This window comes from Balaenoptera musculus, chromosome 5 (assembly GCF_009873245.2).
Source record: "Balaenoptera musculus isolate JJ_BM4_2016_0621 chromosome 5, mBalMus1.pri.v3, whole genome shotgun sequence".
Classification (NCBI taxonomy): Eukaryota; Metazoa; Chordata; class Mammalia; order Artiodactyla; family Balaenopteridae; genus Balaenoptera; species Balaenoptera musculus.
In genome coordinates this window covers 102,915,758-102,936,577 of record NC_045789.1, presented here as the reverse complement: position 1 = coordinate 102,936,577, position 20,820 = coordinate 102,915,758, and the positions used below count along the sequence as shown (strand labels likewise).

At 41.7% G+C, this 20,820-nt stretch overlaps 1 protein-coding gene across 4 annotated transcripts in view; it reads left to right on the top strand.

Moving 5' to 3' along the window:
- The window catches only part of STX18 (syntaxin 18), a 121,009-nt gene that overhangs the window by 80,539 nt on the left and 19,650 nt on the right, over positions 1 to 20,820 (top strand). For all 4 annotated transcript variants that reach the window (XM_036852525.1, XM_036852528.1, XM_036852527.1 and 1 more), the window contains 3 exons: positions 619 to 696; positions 856 to 922; positions 15,038 to 15,153. In XM_036852525.1, the coding sequence (XP_036708420.1) occupies positions 619 to 696; positions 856 to 922; positions 15,038 to 15,153 (261 nt within the window). The remainder of the gene's footprint in view (positions 1 to 618; positions 697 to 855; positions 923 to 15,037; positions 15,154 to 20,820) is intronic.

Below are 20,820 nucleotides of genomic sequence, written 5' to 3'. Positions count from 1 at the left end.
TAGCAGTGAGTTGTGTAAAGTACTAACAGGGTGCCTGCACGTGGTAGGTACTCAGTCTCTCATAAACCGGAGCTGTCCTAGCAAAATAACTGGCACAGACTCTAAGAAGAAGTGATGGTTCACAGAAGAAAGGCATCCTTGTGGCTCAGTGACTCAAGGTTTCCTGGAGAAGGAAGGTTTGACTCGGTGTCTAAAGGAAATGTGAATGGCTGAAGGGAGAGGACGGAGCATTCCAAGCTGAAAAACAGGCAGGCAGAGGGGGCGTGTGTGCTCTGAGTTTAATTTAAACATGTTACTTGAAGGTCAGCTTGAGCGTTGGACGCTGTTAATACGAACGGGGTCAGCACTCAAGAAGAGGGCCGTGTCAAATGCGATCCCTACGTGCTGTAATAAACCATAAATTATTTGACTAGTTTTTCTGCAGGTTTAATCTTTTGCTCTCACAAAGCCTAATAAATCTTACTCTTTTAAAAATGTAATGTCACTTGACACAAGACTTGTTTTATAGCTGTATTTTTAAGAATACTTCTAATAAAGAAACTGTTGTGAGGAAGATGATGAATTGTTCTTCTGTATAATTGAATACAGAGCCCTGAATATTGTCCTTTTCTGTTACAGCCCACAAGGAGATACATTCCCAGCAAGTGAAGGAGCACAGGAGTGCTGTTTTGGATTTCATTGAAGATTACTTAAAAAGTATTTCATTTTATCTTAAAGGTCAAATGTGGCATTTCACAATAGATGGGATGCAACATTTAGCTTTGCTAGCTGAAGACTGTCCTGTCTCATTGTATTTAATGATACCTTTGCCTGAGACGCAGTTCTAAGTGGTCTGTGGTATTTTCCCCTGAACAGGAGTATGTAAACTTTACTCAGAACAAAGAGCCATCCGAGTTAAGCGAGTGGTGGACAAGAAAAGATTGTAAGTATTGTCTCCATTGGTGTTCTTTAATTAATAATAGTAATGATAATAACAGCAACTAAAGTTTGTAGAGCACTGTGCTTTAGAGTCAGACTGGGTTGCTATATAAACATGAAAAATAAGCTAACTTAATCAGGATATGTCATAATTAGTGAGATCAGTAGCAAGTTCAGAGTGGGGACTGGTACCATTGAGTAGCAAAGCCTAGGACCTAAGAGCTCCAGCTTGCAGGCAGGCAGCCTGTGTTCAAATCCTGGCTTTGCTGTGTGACTATGGGAAGATTGCTTAACTTCTCTGTGCCTTAGTTTCCTCATTTGTAAAATGGAAAGATTTATAATACCTACCTTGTTGGGTTGTTGTGAGAACAAAATGAGTTGATATAGGTAAAACACTTGCCGTGAGTGGTTAATATATGTTAACTTATACTATTATCTGCTCTTAAGCATTTACCATGTGTCAGGCACTATGTTTATTTCATTTAGTCCTCACAGCCACTCTATTAAAAAGTATTAGTATCCCATATTATAGAGGAAATTGAGGCTCAGGGAATTTGGGTTACTTGCCCGGTATCACATAGCTGAACTCAGATTTGAATGTCAGGTTAACCAGGGCAGATTTCTCAAACAATGGGCTTTGTGTTGGATGTTGAAAGAAAATAATCTGGGTAAGGGATTAGAGAGGAAGGAAGCAGTCCAGGCTCAGGCAGGAGGGCAGGCAGAGTATTTGCCCAAAGCAAGTCCTGGAGGAGAAGTTAGGGCCTTGATGGTGTGTGATTTATCATCGAGATGGTGCGTGGTCACTGGGTCTCACACCCACCAGAGCGAGAGATGCCAATTCTGCTTCCTTATCTCAGGCGGACCTTGACACTTGAGACTTAACAGGTACCTTGAGTAAAGTAAGAAGGGGCTTTTGCAGCTGCCTCCTCAGTTCCTGGTTCTCAGCAGAGGTTTGGACAAATTAAGATCAGATGGGAATTGTTCTCATTTAGGCAGTGAAGTTCATCCTCGTCTCCTGTCAGATAGCTGCCCTGTGCCAATTACTTTGAGCAGAGGACCTTGAGGGAAATAACTGTGTGACCCTTCACAATGTAGTCCAGCCCTCCCTTCTAGTTCTTTCCTCACCTTACCCCAGAAGACATCTGCCTAAAACACATATACTTTTATCACTCCCTTGCTCTAGTGTCTTAACAAAGCTAAACTTCACAGCATGACATTCCAGGCCCGTAATGATTTGTTTCTTAGTTGGTCTCCGTGGATTTATGCTCTGACTATACCTGACTACTTTGTGTTCTAAAGAGGCCTTGTTCTTTTACATTTTTATGCCTTAATCCTTGCTGATGTCTCTGCCCAGAATGCCCTTCACATATAAACTTATATTCTCTGCCCCTGTCCCCCCATTCATGTGGCAAGCAAATTCCTATTTATCCTTCCAGCCCCGGTTAAGATGTTGCTTGCTCTTTAAGGACTTTCGCAGTTCCCACGGGCCATATTAGTGGCTCCTTCCTATGTAGGTTCCCTGCGCGTTGTCATGGTCAGGTGTGACACTTCCACTCTTGGAAGAGCTGCTAGTACGCCCCCTTAGCCCAGTGTGCAGCATGATGCCTGTCCCAGTCTAGGGAAGCCACTCAGTAAGGACTGTGGAATGAATGAATGAACGGCAAGTTCCCTGAAGATAATTTGGCTGTAAGTAGAGTTGTTTCCATTGTCAAGTTGGATTGGTGGGGTCTTTGTTTTTGTATTATTTTGTTTTCATTGGTGATGGTTATTGTTAAAAATCATTCTTATAAAATAGATTTGAGAAACCCAAGTTCTCATGTTTTATGGCATTGTTGCTACTCTCGTGTTTGTTTTTTTCTTGGTGAAAGAAAAGCATATTTGTTAGTAAAGGGGCAGTCTGATAGTTTCGTATTTTAAATCTTTCACAGTATAAGGGAAAAGTTATTCTCTGATGGTGTTTGTTTTCATAGAATGGTAATATCAGACTAATCTCTCACACCAAAGGGCTCTTATTCCAAACAGGGTAAAAACGTTTTGCCCATGAAGGCAGACATAGTCTCAGCTGAGCTTTCTGGGTTTTTCTCTCCATGCCTGCTCCATTTCTTAGAAGGATGCACCATTGTCAAATGTAACTCTCTTCACCCATCCCTAGGCACTGTGCTACCTGAGTTGACAGTTGCACCTGCTGTTAGTTGCCTTAAGCTGAACATGCGGATGGTGATAACTCTTGATGGGGTCTCACCTCTGTTCTTCCTCCTGCTATGAGACTGAGAGTTCTTTGAAGACAGGGACCATTGTGTCTTTTCTCTCTGTGGTCCCAGTGCCTTAGTCAGAGCCTAGCACAACGTAGGTGCTCAGTTAAGGGTTCTTGAGTGAAGGAAGGAATGGGGCACAGACACTCATTACAGGATCCTCAGGTCTGCGTATTGAGAGCTTATAAAATGGACAGGTTGTGGGCAGTATAGACACAGCATTGGCACAGGTGACCTTGTCATCCCCAAAGGGTTTGACATACACCCATATCCTCCTGATCACCTGAAAGCACTAATATTTTGGTTGAGATTTAAGTTGAAATAGCCAACAGATGCCCTCCTGGGTATATGCTCTAATTTAAAACATCAGAAACATTTCCCCTTTCCAGAAAGTAATCAGGTTGTGTATCAATCGCCTTTCTTTTTCCTGGGAAGAGGTGTAAGATGGCGATCTGGAAATTAAAACTAACCTCTGATATTGTTTTTCACTAGTTCAGAGCATTTTCTTTGTTTAGGCGTAATAAACTACACAGAAATCCAGGAACACATCCAAACTTAAAATAGTAGGGCTTCTCTTCAAATTGCTATTTCTTTCTTATTCAGTGGTGGGTGAGTCGTCTGATCCTGAATCTACCCATGGCTAACCTTACTTTAAAGTTTGATGGGTTTTGGCCCATCATTTGAACACATCACTTTTCACTAGTACAGTGATATTCTTAGAGTGGGAACTTTTGGCTATTTGTTCTGCTTTAAGGGAGACTTGAGATTGATAAAACATATTGCCTGAAAGATTATGTTTCTTCTAACATTGCACAGGTTATGAAACAACAGATAGGAAGTCTAGACAAGTTTACAGCACCTTCTGAATTTATCATTGTAGCTTGAAGTTAATTATCAGAATATTGTCTAATCCTACTATTAATTCTAAAGGATAATGTAAGTGAGAATTTCCTGTGATATTCTGAGGAAATCCTGGCAACCTAAATAAAATAAGTGTTACTCTGTAAACAGGTTCCATGGTCAAACAAGTTTGAGAAACTCTTAGTGTATAGAGTTCCTTGAGTCTTTACACTGACCCTGTGCCTTGATTACATCTTTCTAAGAGAGAGCCCTGCTCACTGTGGAGCCTTTTACTCTTGAAACACCTGGCAAACACACTTTAGAAATAGTGCCCAATCCCATGGCCAGGTGTATGACCTTGAGTTATTTATTATTTACTCCCTTAGGTTGGTTACAAAAGATAAAAATTTTGCTGCATTCCATTTTTCCTTCTCCTTTAAAGAAAAATTGGTATACTTAACAACACATGCTTGCCATACTTATTTGGTACTTAAAGAATGTATTCATAGTATTATTTATGATTTGGTCCTCTCATTCCAACTAGATTGGAAGCTTGGTGAAGGCAGAATTTTGTCTTTTACCTCTTTATATCCACAGCCCCTAACCCGGTATCCTACACATCATAACAGCTCAATAAATTTTGCCATTGTTGGGGATGATAATGATGATAGAGATGAAGAAAACAAGAAGTGATATGATGTGATACTAAGTCCATAGCAATGATTTTGTGTGTTTTTTTTTAATTTCAGCTTTTTTGTATTTGACATACAAAATTTTAAAATATTTAAAGAGTACACTGTAGTAATTTGATTTATGTATGCATTATGAAAGGATTCCTGCCCATCTAGTTAATTAACACATTCATAACCTCATATATTTATCTTTTTTTTACCTATTTATTTATTTATTTTTTGAATTTTTGTATTTTATTTTATTTATTTTTTATATAGCAGGGGTTTTTTGGGTTTTTTTTTGCTGAGAACATTTAAGTTCTTTTCTCTTAGCAAATTTCAGTTATACGATACAGTGTTATGAGCTATAGTCATCATGTTGTACATTAGATCCTTAGACCTTGTTCATCTTATAATTGAAAGTTTGTACCCTTTTACCAACCTCTCCATATTTCCCCCACCTGTGATTTTGTCTTATTCACCACCTAGAACAGGGGATCAGCAAACTATGGCCTGTAGGCCAAATCTAGCCTGTTTTTGTACAGCCCTCAAGGTGAACATGGTTTTTATACTTTTAGATGTTTGTAAAACAAGAAGCAAAAGAAAAAAAGAAGAATATGGGGATAGAGACCATGTATGTTCTTTCACAAAGCCTCCAGTATTTCTCATCTGGCCCTTTACAGGAAAAGCATGCTGACCCTGGCTTAGACCAAACTCTCTGAGGTGAAGGACCGCATTCTTGTTGTTTGTTCTTTGCAGTCCATCATGGATTGATGTGTCAAGTTCCACTGCGCAGGTCAAGTTCATAGCTTGTGCTGCTGGTGAGCCACCACAGTAGTTTGACAACACCTGAAGTGGTCTATACCCTGTTCAGAGACAGGAGTCCCCTGATTAAATGGCAGTATCAGATTGCTATAAATGTTTCTAAATGCTTACTCTTCATTTTTGTACTTATTCATAGCAGACCAGTAACAAACAGTTCATAGTCTCATACTGGTCTGCGGACCATACTTTGAGTAGCACTGGCCTGAAAATCACCCAGTATGGAGTAGATGCCCAGTAAATATCTGTAAGTGTGAAGATGGCTTAAGGTAGTGTGAGATATTCCCACTCTGTGGGAGCAGAGGGTACCTGTGCCAGAGTGGATACCTTAGACTGAAAGCCATCTTTGAAATGAGAGTGCGATAATATTAGGTATCAAAAATATCTCCTTCCTACCCAGAGTCTTTGTTGGGGGCATAAAAGAAGTATAAGAGCTATGCCTGACTCTGGAATATTAATCATTTTTCTCTAATATTTGTATAGGGCTTTATTTAAGGTTTGCAAAGAACTTCTTCCACATATTTTCTTGTTTTAAAACTGGAAAATCTGTTTCTCTCCCTCTCTTCTATCTCTTCCTGTTCTTAAGTTTTAAATAAAATCCCAAAGTCTTTCAAATAAGGGACCTGGAAACAGATGTTGGCCAGGTGGAAACTGTTTTGATTGCTGTTATGAAATGCTCAGCTTTCAGTTAGAGAAGTCAATTTAAGTAAATCATGGAGCATAAACTGATCTTTCTGATGACTTTTTAAAAATTGCTTTTTTCAAATTACCTTCAACTAGTTAATCTGTAATTTCCCTGAGGATCTCAGTAGACATTCTGTATATAATTAGATCTGTTTTTATCACTTAAAAAAAAAAAAGCACTCAACTTCATCTACGTCTGCTGCATTGCAGTCTTTTATTCATTTTAAATTAAAAACTGGCACATTAGCATACCCTGGACACAAAGGGCAACAGACATTAATGGAACTCTTTATTTAAAAGTCAGTTAAGCCTGTCTCCTTCCTGAACAATTCAGTCCTGCAGCCATGGAGTGGGGCACAGTAAGGCGCGAGTCTGCAGCTTCGGGGAGCTGTCATTTCCCAGGGCAGGTCAGAGTCTGAGCAAGCTGAGGAGGGGTGGCTCAACATGGGCAGTGAGCAAGGACAGGGGCGTGTCCACATGGGGGAGGAGTGGCAGCGGAGGTGGCAAGTTGGTGGTGTACAAGGGGGACTGATCAAATAATAAGTATATACGGATAATGGGAGCCAGGTTTCACACTCTCAGGGGAGTGAAAGGGAAATTGGATTGGAATGAAAAGTACTGGTGTGAACTCATGGTTTTCATTTTACATAGGTAGATATAGAAATGAAATATGGTTGTAAATGTGTATGCATGTCTAGGTCTGCAAACACATACACATATTTTCTGGTTCTGTCCACTGAGAGGGCCTGGACGCACCGACATCCCAGTAGCAATGAGAATACTTAGCACTCAGATCTTGGCCTTTTAATAGCAATTTCAGCTTCCAGGAACCAGCGCTCCTTGGAGAAATGGCTGATTCTGGGGCTGGGTCAGGGAAAGTATAAAATGAGCCTGGACCATTTTGTTGGGCCAGAAAGCAAGGAACGGCTCAGAGAGTGATAGGGACATGCAAAAAGGACATAAGCCAGTTTGAAGGGGCTTCCGCTGACCAAATTAGAGACAACTGGAGCGTCAAAATGCATGGTAGCAGATTATAACCCATTGAATAAAGTAGGGCATCATGAGCCCATCTAGAGAGGAATAAATAAATGAGTAAATTGAAAGTTTGAAATTGATAATTGCATAGTATCTAAGCAGTCCCTCCCCCAGGACTTATTAATTACAAAGAGGGAAAGAGTAACTTTACGGTTACGGCCACTACCTTAATCAAGTGATCAAAGTGAAATCATGTACAGCCTGATAGGATGAAATGAGAAGTATAGAAGTAGAATATCACTTCTATCATGTCATATTGTTTTTACACCAGAGATGCATAACCTGAATCCAACCGCAAGGAAAGGTCAGACAAACTCAAACTGAGGGATGTCTTACAGAATAACTGGCACATTATTGTGTATCAAGGATTTGAAACTCAAGGAAAGGCTAAGATCTGTTCAATCCAAAGGAGACTAAAGAGAAACGACAACTAGATGCAGTCAGTGTGTGACTCTGAACTGAATTTTTTTTCTTACAAAGGATATTATTGAGATCTGGTCAAATTAGAATGGGGTCTAGGGAGAGGATGGGAGAAATGTATCAATGTGAATTTCCTCATATGGATGGTTGTATTCTGACTGTATCAAAGAATACTCTTGTTTTTAGGAAATACTAAAATATTCAGAGGTGAAGGGGCATCAGGTTGGCAACTTACTCTCCAATGGTTCAGGAAAAAGCGTTCTTCGTACTACAGACTTCTCTGCGTGTGATTATTTCACAATAAAATAAAACCCCACAAGATCCCATTTCACACATGTTAGAATGGCTGAAATAAAAGTGATAAATGTTAGGGAGGATATGCAGCAACTGGAACGCTCATTTATGGCTGGTTAATAATTGGAACTCTGATATATGACTAGTTACTTCTAATAAAGTAACTCTTTATTAGAACCAGCCAGGGACTTTCCTGGTGGTGCAGTGGTAAGACTTCACGCTCCCAATGCAGGGGGCCCGGGTTCGATCCCTAGTCAGGGAACTAGATCCCACATGCATGCCACAACTAAGATTTCACATGCCACAACTAAGGAGCTGGCGAGCCGCAACTAAGGAGCCCGCCTGCCGCAACTAAGACCCAGCGCAACCAAATAAATAAATAAAAAGAAATTTAAGAAAAAGAAAAGAAAAGTATATTAACAACCAATTTATAAAAAAAAAAAAAAAAAAGAACCAGCCAAATAGTTCTCCAAAGTTAAATGACCACCCAGTGGCCCAGCAATGCCACACCTAGGTTCTTTATGCCTAGAATATCCTTTCTGCTTTTCTGTGCCTGGCAAAACTTTACTCCTCTTTCAAGAGTTTGCCTAAGTGACACTTCTCCTGAGAAGCCCCCAGTTACTTCTACTCTCTGAATTAGTAGCAGTAAGAATTTATAAGGTACTTACCTTTTCCATAGTACTTTTTTTTTGGTCTGCTGTGTTATTTAGTCTTTGCAATGACTTTGAGTGTTAATATTGGAAGGATACCAGAAGCCAGGTTTCTTATTATCAAAGAAGTGAAACGGAAAAAGGCAGAATGAACCTTGTTTTATTGGTTGGAACAGAAGATACTGGAAGCTGCTCTACAGATATGGAAACTGAGGCCCAGTGCTTACAAGGTGAGCCAGGGCAGCACCTACTGCACGCCAACCTCTATGCTAGGTCCGTTGTCACGGGTGATCTCATTCAATGTTGACAAGAACCTTTTTAGAAAAGCGCTATTTAATTCATTTTGCAGATGAAGAAAACTCAGGCAAAGAGGATTTAAAACAACAAAACAAAACAAAAAACCTGTCACATTGCAGATAAGTGGCAGACTAGAGGCTACTCTGCAGATAAGCTGCAGACTAGGATCCAAGCCCACTTTTGTCTCCAAACATATTTCTGAACATATTTATCTTTCTCAGGCAGTCAATCAGCCAATGGTTTAAGGACCCAGTCTCCAACCACCATGGATGTGTGGAATTACTGGAGTAACCTGTCAGCCAAGACAGTCTAGGAGGACATCAGGCCAGTCCTACTGAGGAACATGGCTGAGGACAAGGCTGTGCACACTCAAGCAGCTTGTGGCTGCCCCCCCGAGACCTGTCCCCTGCTGATCTACCAAGGCTCCTCAAATCCTTCCCCCTCCACAGCACCAACCCAGAAGATGAGCACTAGTTGGCCCCTAATTGAAAGACGCTGCTGAGTCCCTTGCACTGATAACAGCAGTGTTTTCCCTTCTCTGAATTTTTTGATTTTTTCTTTTTTTTTTTTTTTTTTTTTAGATTTTTGGCCACACCACGCAGCATGTGGGATCTTAGTTCCCAAACCAGGGATCGAACCCGTGCCCCCTGCAGTGGAAGCGTGGGGTCTTAACCACTGGACCACCAGGGAAGTCCCTGAATTTTTTGAATTATTAATGGATTTTGTCAGCTGTTTTCTTCTGTTCCTCCATTGGTCTGCATCTTGTCAGAATAAAAAATGTATATTTCTTTAGGATTTCATAAGACTGTCTAACCCCTCTGCCTTTTCTTATTACCCAGTGATAGTAGCAGCAGTAGTAATAGCTAATTTTTTCAGCTCTTGCTCTAGACTGTTGTCTAGAGCACCTTTTCCTCTGCTTATTGACCATTCGTATATTTTCTTCTTTGAGATGTCTGTTCAAGTCTTGAGCCCATTTCTTTACCGGATTGTTTGTCTTTTTATTGTTGACTTGTAATGGAGTTATTTTTGTATAGCCTGCATACAAGTTCCTTGCTGGATATGTGCTACAGATATGTTTCCCTGTTCTGTGGCTTGTCTGTTCATTTTCTTAAAGGTGTCCTTTGATGAGCAGAAACTCTTAATTTTGAGGAAGTCCAATTTATCTGTTTTTATATTGTCTACCAAGCTATTCTTTCATGTTTTCTTCTAGGATCTTTGCGATTCTAGGTTTTATGTTTAGGCCCATCATCTATCTCAGATTAATTTTTTGATATAGTGAGATGAGGTTGAGGTTCATTTTATTCCATATAAATATCCACTTATTCCAGCAATATTTCAACTTTCTTTTCCTCATTGAATTGACCTGGCACCTTTGTCAAAAATCAATTGACCATACATATATATCTGTTTCTGGACTCTTTATTCAGTGTTATTAATCAGATTTTTCTTATTCTGGTACCTCACTATCTTGATTACTGTGGCTTTGTAGTAAATCTTCAAGTCAGCTGATGTTAGTCCTCCAAATTTCTGCTTTTTCAATTTGTTTTTGCTATTCTAGATCCTTTGTATATTTCCATAGAAAGTTTAGAATCAGCTTGTCAGCTTCTTCAGAAAACCTGCTGGGATTTTTATAGGGATCATATCGAACCAATATATAAATTTAGGGAGAATGGATATCTTAATATCTATCCACAAGTATGGTATATCTTTTCATTGATTTCTATCTTTATATTTAAATTTCTTTTCCTCAGCAATATTTTGTCATTTTCAGCGTAGAGGTGTTGCTCATCTTTTGTTAAATTTATTCCTAGATTTTCTTTTCTTTTTTTTAATTTTTTTATTCCTATATTTTTTGAAGCTCTTGTAAGTGGTAGTGTTTTATTAACTTTCCTTTTCAATTTCTCATTGCTAGTATATAGAAAATACAATTAATTTTTGTATCTGCAAAATACTTTCTGTCCTGCAACCTTAATTACTTCACATATTAGTTCTAGCAGCTTTTTTGTAAATTCTGTGTAATTTTCTGCATAAACAATAATGCCATATATAAATAACATAATCTTTATGCCTTTTATTTCTTTTTCTTGCTTTATTGCACTGCCTAGGATGTGGGCCTCCAGTACCATGTTGAATAGAAGTGGTTAGAATGGACATCCTTGCCTTGTTCCTAATTACGGGGCAAGGATTTATTGCTTCACATTAAGTGTGATGTTAGCTATAGGTATTCTGTAGCTCTTCATCAGGTTAGGAAATTCCCTTCTTTGTCAGGGGTTCCCAAGACTGCCCTCAGGTTTAATGATTTGCTAGAAGGACTCACAGAACCCAGAAAATCTGTTATACTCATGGTATAGTATTACAGTGAAAAGAAACAGATTAAGATCAGCAAAGGTGAAAGGCACGTAAGGCAAAGTCCAGGAGCCACCAGATGCAAGCTTCTTGTTGTCCTCCCAATGGAATAGTACGGACAGTGCTTAATTCTCCCAGCAATGAGAATGTGTGATGTGGGACAACATGTACACAGTATTTGTCAACCAGGGAAGCCCACAGGACTTCATTGGGGATCAGTCATGTATGCATGGAGCACCCAAGCCGCTGACTTTAGTTAATCAGTCTCTAGTTCCTCCAGAGGTCAAACTCAAACAGCTTGGTCCAAGACCCCAACATTAATCACATTGTTAGTGTAAACTGTCTGGTGTGGTCCAAGGCCCCAGGGGTACAAAAACAGTCTTTATCAGGCAGGATGTTCTAAGAGCTTGGTGGTTATCTCCCAGGAACTGGTCCAGGGCCAGTTTCTTTGTAATGTGTAGAGTTGCAACACCCAAACCTGCTGCATCAACCCTTTCCTGCACACTCTCTAGTACTAGTTTGCTGAAACATTTTATTGTGAAGGTATCTTGAATTTTTCAAATGCTTTTTCTGCATCTGATGAGGTGATCATGTGCTTTTCTTCTTTTCTGTTAATGTGTATTAATTACACTGATTGATTTTAAGATGTTAAACCAACTCTGCATTCCTGGGATAAACCCCACTTGGTCATGATGCATTGCTGTTTTTATACATTGTTAAATTCAGTTTGCTTATATTTTGTTAAGAATGTTTGCATTTATGTTCATGAAGGTATTTGTCTAATTTTCCTTTCTTGTCATATCTTTGTTAGATTTCCATATCAGGGTAATGCTGGCCTCATAAAATGATTTGTAATTGTTCTCTCTCCTCTCTTGTTGCCCAGGTATACTACATCCCTACCTTTTTTCTCATCTTAGGGAAAAACATTTAGCCTTTCACCATAAGGTATGATGTTAGCTGTAGATTTTTTGTAGATGTCTTTTATCAGATTATGGAAGTTCCCTTCTATATGCACTTCTCTTCACCTTGCTTGATTTGCTCCATAGCAGTTTATAAAGGTATTCTTCATTCCTTACAGCTCCATAGTACTCCAGAGTTTATTAAGCCAGTTCAGGTTGATGGACATATGGTTAGTTTCCAGGATTTTGCTGTATTAAAATTGAATTACAAAATTGCTACAATGAATAGCCTCGCACCTACCTTTTCATATTATTGCTGTATCTTTGGGATAGAGTCATAGAAGTCATATTGCTGGGTTAGAAAGTAAATATAATTTTGCTAGATATTACCAGATTTCCCTCCATAGGCGTTAACACCATTTGGCATTTTTTATGCATTTCAAAATAAATTGCAAACATCAGTACACTTATCCTTAAATACTTCAGCATGTATATCATTAACTAGAGTTCAATATTTATTTACAGTTTTTCTGACTATTCTTGCATGTTTCCAAATGAATTTTATAATTGACTTGTCTGACTTCATGATGGCGGGGTGGGGGAACCTGGTGATATTTTTATTGGGATCACATTATATTTTTAAATTAGGGAGAACAAACAGCTTTGTGATATTTCTTTTTTCAATCCAAGAACATGATATATCTTTTCATTTGTTACAGTATATTTTTTTTATCTTTCAAGAACATCTGTGAATTTTGGGCTTTTCTTGCTAAGTTTACGCTGCAATTTTTGTTGTTATTGTTAGTTTTTTAATCTTTTTTGTTTTGGCTATTGAAAATGGAGTCTTCTCTTTCGTTGTATCTTCCAACTCTAAACCAGGTACTTTTTGATGAACATCTAAGTCATTTTTTTGTTATTATAAGCAGTGCTGAATATCCTTGAAACGATATCTTTGTGCATATCTGTGATACTTAGAATAGCAGATGTATTTTTCAAAGATGGCTGCACCCAAACATATCCCATTCCACATGGTCTTATTAAAATGTGATTTTGTTACTGCTTCATTGAGCGGGAGATATGAGGTCTGTATTCCCTCTCCTTGAACCTGAGTGGACCATTGCAACTGCCTGGGCAGTGGAATATGACAGAAATGACAGTTTGTTATAAACTGAGGCTGAGGCTGTTATAAAAGGCATTCAAGCTTTTACCATAGTCTCTGAGACTGCTTTCTTTGGGGGAAGCCAGCTGCCATGCCAGGTAACACATTAGCATGGCCCCATGAGGAAGAGATGGGGCTCCTCCCAGCACCAACACACAGCTGTGTGAATGAGCTTCCTTGGAAGTGAACCCTCCAGCCCCAGTCAAGCCTTCAGATGGTGGGGCCCCATTGCCCTATAACGGTACCCTCATGAGTCAGAACCGCCCAGCCAAGCTGCTCCCAAATTCCTGACCCCAGAAACATCGATAGGTGGTAAATGATTAATATTGTTTCAAGGCACTAAATTTTAGAGTGGTCTGTTACTCAGCCATAGTAACTGGAACACTTAACATGATTGATATTATAATTACTTTTGAAATTTCTTTTGTTAATGTTGTAGAGGAGCATTTCCGAAACAGCCTTTCTTAGAACACTAGTCTGTTGTGTTTTGGGTTCCCTAAGGTCACATCCCACCCCAGCCATTTACTAACTATGTGACCTGGGCAAGTTTCCTAACTGCCCTATACCTCAGTTTCCTCCTCTGTAAAAAGGCCATTAATACTAGTAACTACTTTATAGGGATGTATGACATTAAATAAATTTATGCATATATAGTGCTTAGAAAAGTGCCCAATACCTGATAAGCCCTCAGTAAATGTTAGCTGGCATTGATTATATCATCCTTATATGCATTTACATTGTTCTTTTTATTTTTAATCTTTCTGCCTAGTAACGTGGAAATTATCTTAGATCGTTTTAGCAATCTGCCTAGAATTTTCATAGTGCTGTATGAATTCCAATACAAGGCCTGTTGTTTCATAACCGGGTTGTTTTTCCTCGTATTAGCCATTTATTGACAATTATAAAGTATCCGTTCATTCAACCTATATTTATTAAACACTAAATGGCACACCCTCATCTAGAACCTAGGGCCACACAGCAACCACGACTTACAAAGTCAGGTACCCTGCTCTCAGAGCGTGCACTCCAGTGGAGTGAGACAGACAATAAAGAAATGAACAAGCAGGGTGATTCCAGACTGCAGTGACTGCTGGGGAGAAGACAGACAGGCACTGGGGCACAGGTTAGTAACAGGAGGAGGCCTCTTTTAGGTAGGAGAGTCAGAGGAGGCCTCTGTGAGCGCGTGAGGTTGCACCTGGCCCTGAGGGTGGAAGAGAATACACTGTGGGAGGAGCCCAGGGCCAGTGCCGAGCGCTGAGGCTTAGGGACCTGAGTCAAGGCCTTGCCCCCCAGTGGATATTTAAAGACTTGGGCTTTTACGGTTCAGTTCTTTTCAGATATTACTTATATATCATATTTGTTATATAACGTGCGTGTGTGTAGTCAGCAACACTTTTGCATTGGTGTAAGACAACCAGCTTCTTGGGTTTGTTGAACTTAGAGCAGTCGGCCTTTGCTGCCCACGTGTAGAGTGTGGGTTCAGGAGGTCGGGCTGTTCCGGTGTCCTTTCTTTCGGCGCGTCCTGACGGCACTCGTCCTGCTGCATGCTACGGCTGGGGGTGTGCGGTCTGCCATGTAGTAAGTGCCCCACTAGAGCTGTGTGGGGATGGCCGCTGGGCCCAGGGCAGCGGCTCTGCTCTCCCCCAGAGGGCACAGAGCAAGTGTGAGGGCCACGTGTGACTCCTCTCTGCTTTCAGGCAGAATCCTGTTGTGTAAGTAAATGATATGACTGCTAATTTTTTATCTTTAGATCTAAGCTGGAACCAGAACCAAATACAAAGACAAGAGAATCCATGTCTTCTGAGAAAGTTTCACAGAATCCTTCAAAAGACTCTGAAGAAAGACCTGTCACTGAAGAATTTCCAGGTATGAATTAAAATCAAAATCTTGCCTTACGCCTCTTCCTTGTGACACGTTGGCCAAAATACAAAGCAGAAAAAGAAGGAACACAGCCCCAGACATCTTGTGGTGTTAGTATTTGCATAAAGCAAAGGAAACATGGAAGTGTCAGTCTTTTTTGGTCACAGTTGGATCTTAATGCCGCCGCAGGGACGGAGTGGGAGGATCCCCCAGTCACCTGGCAGCCACCAAGGTCCAGAGAAAGGGCCTGAGTTGCTGTGCACCAGTGGGGTGGGGACTGGAGACTTAGAACCTGGAAGAATCATGGGGATCTTTGCCTGTCAGTCTCGGGAATGGTGGGGCGCTGCCTCCCCTGCACCCACGCAGCGCACTGTCAGCACTGACCTTGCCTGGACCTGACCATCCTGCCTTGGGCGGAGCCTGTGGTGTCAGCCGCCCTTGTCAGCCAATTGAGCCACTAGGACAAAATGCAAGTCTGGGTTTATACACTTCCTGTCTTCATATTTGCTAGCCGGGCTCCTTACACATGGTGGATGCTGGATAAATACAGTGTCTCTATAAAGTCTGGAAACATAGGGGAATATATATATAATGCTGTCAGGGACATCTTCAATCCATGTGTCTGGCCAGGGTGGCCACCCTGTGTAGGGGATGCATTCTTAGTTTGCTCTACCTCAGAGGCACATGAGCTTTTGCTTTGTGTGAATCCCAGGATGCTGAGGCCCGAGAGTCTTCCTCGCCTCCTCTTCTGTACTCTCACAATGGCTGTCATTTACTGCATGCCTCCCAGGTGCTAGGCACTGTCCTGAATCTTCACAGACATCACCACCATCCTTGTAGCAGCCCTCTGGGATGGATTTTATGACCTTTTTTTTTTTAAGATAAGCCTTCTTAAAGGCTCTGAGTGGCTGGGAAACTTGTCCAAGTTAAAAGTTCATAAATGGTGGACCTGGCATTTACATGTGGATCTGTGCTGCCCTTGCATCTAATTTATTCTCTACATATTACAAGTGAGGGAATTCAGAATGCATTTGGGGCTTTGTGAGCCTGAAAGATGCCAGAGGCCTTTCTGTGGCTGAAAACAGCTTCTATGGGAAGGGCAAGGAGACTGGCGTTCAGTGACCCCCCCCTTCATTGTGCTGGGCACCCACTGGGGGTGTCAACAAATCAAGTCTCATTGAGTCTTTTGAGGTGTTATTGTCATCATTTTATGTGTGAGGAAACAGAGCTTTGAAGAAATTATATAACCTATTAAAAGTCAAATAACAAATAAGGGCGGCACTGGGATTCCAGGTGTGGGTCACTCTTTGTCGAGCCTGAGCCCATCCTCTCTGGAGGCTGCCTTGTCCCATAGGCCAGAGGCCTCGCACACACCCTCCCATCCCCATCTCCACTTGTCCCTAATGAGGGAAAACCCCAGCATCAGTCACAAAGTGATGGGGCCCTGCTTTTCGTAAACAATACATAGGGGTATCATATCTAAATTTACTCCTGCCAGATATAGCCGCTCGACCCTTTATCCATCCATTCATTCACTCAGGAACTATTGTCAGGGCTGCTGAGAGTGGGGAGAAGCCAGTCCAGAGTCTTGGGGCCCAGGTGAGGGTAAATCTCATGTGAAGAGAGTCTGCCCTTGCTGGGTCCCTCGCTCACACTGAGAATTGTTATGCCAGGCACTGCGCTAGGTGTTGGGGATACAGGAGCGAGTAGAAAATAGGCACATGTGCTTGCAGTCCAGAGGGGAACAGATGGTAATGGAATATTACACAACTGGGTACACAGTCAGTCTGCGCTGTAAGAGAGAGGGTCCTGGTAATAGAGATTTGGCCCACTGGAGAGGTCGGAGTCCTTGAGGTTTCAGTAGAGACCCAAGGGCAGTGAGGAGTGAGCCGTGTGGCTCTCTGTGGGAAGAGGGTCACAGGCAAAGGAAGCAGAAGTGCCTGGTGTGCTGATGAGCAGCCGGGAGGCTGCAGAGTAAGGGAAGAGCAGAGGGACAGGAAGCGAGCAAGTACCAGGGCACCAAGGTCATGGGGCCTTCCGGGCCACGGGAGAGCTGTTTACCCTGAGTGAGGGGGGAGGCCACCAGGATGCTTGCACAGAGGACTGTCACACAGAGGACTACATTTGAGCAGGGTCCCTCTGGTTGCTCTGTTGAAATAGATTGTTTAGGGGATCAAGAAGCAAAATAGGGACAGTTAGGAGGCTGCTAAAGTCTCCTGGAAACAAGGTGATGGTGCACCACACCAAGCATGGGAGCAGGGACGTGGGGGAGAAGGGGTAGGATTCTGGATATATTTTGAAAGTTGAGCCACAGAATGCGCTCCCTGGATGTGGGGCATGAGGAGGAGATGGGACAAGGAAGGCTGCAGTGGTTGTTGGCAGTGGGAAGAAGGTGGCTGCCCTTCACTGAGATGTGGGAGGCTGAGGAGGGGCAGGCCGGGGACTGCAGGTCAGCTCAGCGTGGAGTATGTTAATTTAGGGATGCCTGGCACAGAGGCTGAGCAGGAAGTTGGGTTTATGAGTCTAGAGGTCAGGGGACAGGTCTTTAGATCACGTCAATGCCATGAGACAGGCTGGGATCCCTGAGGAATGAGGGTCAGTAGAAAGAGGATGAGGCACTAAGCCTCCCGATCTGGTCTTCCCTGTTTTGTCTTTCTCCCCGGCACTCGTCGCTGCCCTTCTATATGTTTGACTCACTTATATCCTTTATGCTCTGTCTCCACTACTAAAACAGAAGTTCCACAAGGACAGGAATTTCTGTATGTGCTTTGTTCAGTGCTGTAACACTGGCACCCAGAACAATACCTGGCACATAGGAGGTGCTCATTAAATCTTTGTTGAAAAAAATGAATGAATGAAGACTCTGTTTGGAGCACTGATTGCTTTTAGTTGCTGTGGAAATATTTCCTGAAGCAAAAGGAACCTAATGCCTCTCGGTGGTAGAAAACAAATGGTCAGTGAAAGAATGCTGTTCCTCACGGTTTATATTTTTATCTTAAAGTCAGTATTTGGATGCTTTATAATCACGAAGTTATCTCCTGACTAAGCCAGCCCACCAAAATGTTGAGAGAACCCTCCAGTTTAGCTTCTGATCAGCATGTAGGAGCAGAATGGTGTGAAGGGTGTCCCTCTGGAGGCCGTCAAGGTCCCAGCTGCAGCATTTAGTGGCAGTTCCGAGAACCATTTCCCCCATTTTGTAAATGCATCTCAGGACTCCTCCCGCCCCATCTTAGTCCTCTCTTGCTTTTTCCCCTGCATCCTTGCCCCTGCTGCCACTCCTGGCTCCACTTCACTGTCCCCACAGCTCCACCAGGCAGCTCTTTCCTCCATGGTCATTTGATGATGCTCATTTCTGAGTCATCTCTTCCTTGGTTATGTGGAGTCCCAAAGGGTAATAAAATCTGAATTAGTGCTTGTTAAAAATGTGCACACTTTATGTACAAATTCCTGCCTATATAACAGGCTTTTTCTACTTCATTTTGTTTGTTTTTCCCAAAAGAAAGCTATTACCATTGCGGTACCCCACCTTTATCTATTTGCTGTTCATGGAGATGGGCCATCCCTTCCTCCGAGTGTGAGGGAAGGGAAAGCACAGTGGTTGCAGTGTGATGTCATGGAAGGGTCGTGAACCTTGGTTTCACAGTCTGGCCTCTGTCCTGCACCGTGACCTTGGACAAGTTATTTGAACTCTGAGCCTCCACTTTCCTATAGTATCATGTGGCTGTGGTTTGTTGTGAGCACTTCAGGAGCTAGTATAAAGGGCCAGGCAGTGTCTGGCATGTGCAGTAGGGCTCCACAAAGAGCACATTTTACGTTAGTTCGTAGAGCAGCTATGAAGAGATCCATTGCTTGACACTAAGGATTGGGCAGGATTCTTTTTCAAATGAGTACTGGAAGTCAATTAGTAGGCTGGCCAAGATAGCAAAGGCAATTAGGAAGGCAAAGGAAATGAAAGTCTAGATTAGGAAGGAAGTTTTTTCTATTCACAAACCGCCTGGTATTGTGTACAGAAAATTTTAAGGAATCCACCAATAAAAGAAAAGTAGTAAATGAGTTCAGCAAGGTTGCAAACCGTTATACAGAGATTTCATTTCTGTATACTTTCAATGAACAATCCAAAAATGGAATTTAAAAAGCAACAATTCCTTTATGATAGCATCAAAAAGAATAAATTCAACAAAAATGTAAAACATACTTTGAAGGCTACAAATCATTGTTGAAAGAAATTAAAAATGATCCAAATAAATTGAAAAATATCCCAAGGTCATGAATCAGAAGAATTAGTGTTGTTAAGATGGCAGTACACCCCAAAATGATCTACAGTTTCAATGCATTCCTCTTCAGAATCCCAGCTGATTTCTTTGTGAAAATTGACAAGTTGATTCTAAAATCCATGAGGAAGTGCAGGGAACTCAGGATAACCAAAACAGTCTTGGAAAAGAACAAAGTAGGAGGACTCACACTTCCCAATTTTGAAACTTACTACAAAGCAACAGTAATCAAGACAGTGTGGTACCGGCACAAGGATGGACATATGGATCAATGGGACAGAATTGAGAATCCGGAATTAAAACTGTGTGGCTCTGGTCACCTGAGTTCCAACAAGGGAACCAAGATCATTCAAGGGGGCAAGAACGGTCTCTTCCACAAATGGTGCTGGGAAAATTGGATATACACATGCAAAAGAACAAAGTTTGACACTTAAGTCACACCATTTATAAAAGAGTAACTCAAATAGACCAAAGGCCTACACAGAGCTAAAACCCTAAAACTCTTATAAGAAAGCATAGGGCTAAATCTTCCTGACCTCAGATTTGACAAAAGATTAACAAGGATATGACACCAAAACACAAGCAACAAAAGGAAAAATTAGATAAACTGGCCTTCACCAAAATTAAAAGCTTTTGTGCTTTAAAGGTTAAAAAAAAAGAAAGTGAAAAAAGCCCACAGAATGGGAGAAAATATTTGAAAATCATATATCTGATAAGGGGTCTATATCTAGAACATGGAAAGAACTTTTACAAGTCAATAAGAAAATGATAACCCAATTTTAAAATGGGCAAAGGGTCTGAATAGAAATCTCTCTGAGGAAGAAATACAAGTGGCCAAAAAGCACACGAAAAGATGCACAACATCATTAGTAATCAGGGAAATGCAAATCAAAAGCACAATGAGATTCCACTTCACACCTACCAGGATGGGTAGAATGAAAAGGGCAGATGATAACAAGCGCGTTTGCAGGATGTGGAGAAATCAGAACCTTCCTGCAGGTAAAAGTTCTCCAGGCGGAGGGACCAGCCAGTGAAAAGATCAAGGAGGGAGCAATGAGCTGGCATATTTCCACATGCGTGCACACACTCACACTCACAGAGGGAGGCACCAGTGAGAATGGTGCAAGAAGGGGTGAGAGACGAAGGCAGAGGCCTGATCACACAGGGCCCTACAGGCCGTGGCAAAGGTTCAGCTCTGAGTCTGTGTAGTGAGGAGCCCTGGAGGTTGTGAAGCTGAGCGTGACAAGGCCTGGCTCACATTTAAAACCTCCCTGACTACCGTGTGGAGCTGGAGTGGAGTGAGAAAAAGAGGAACCAAGTGGACTTGGGAATCTATTGCAGGAGGCCACACGCCGGCGGGACGAGGTGTCACCTGAGGGAGGTGGTGGTGGAGACGGAGATG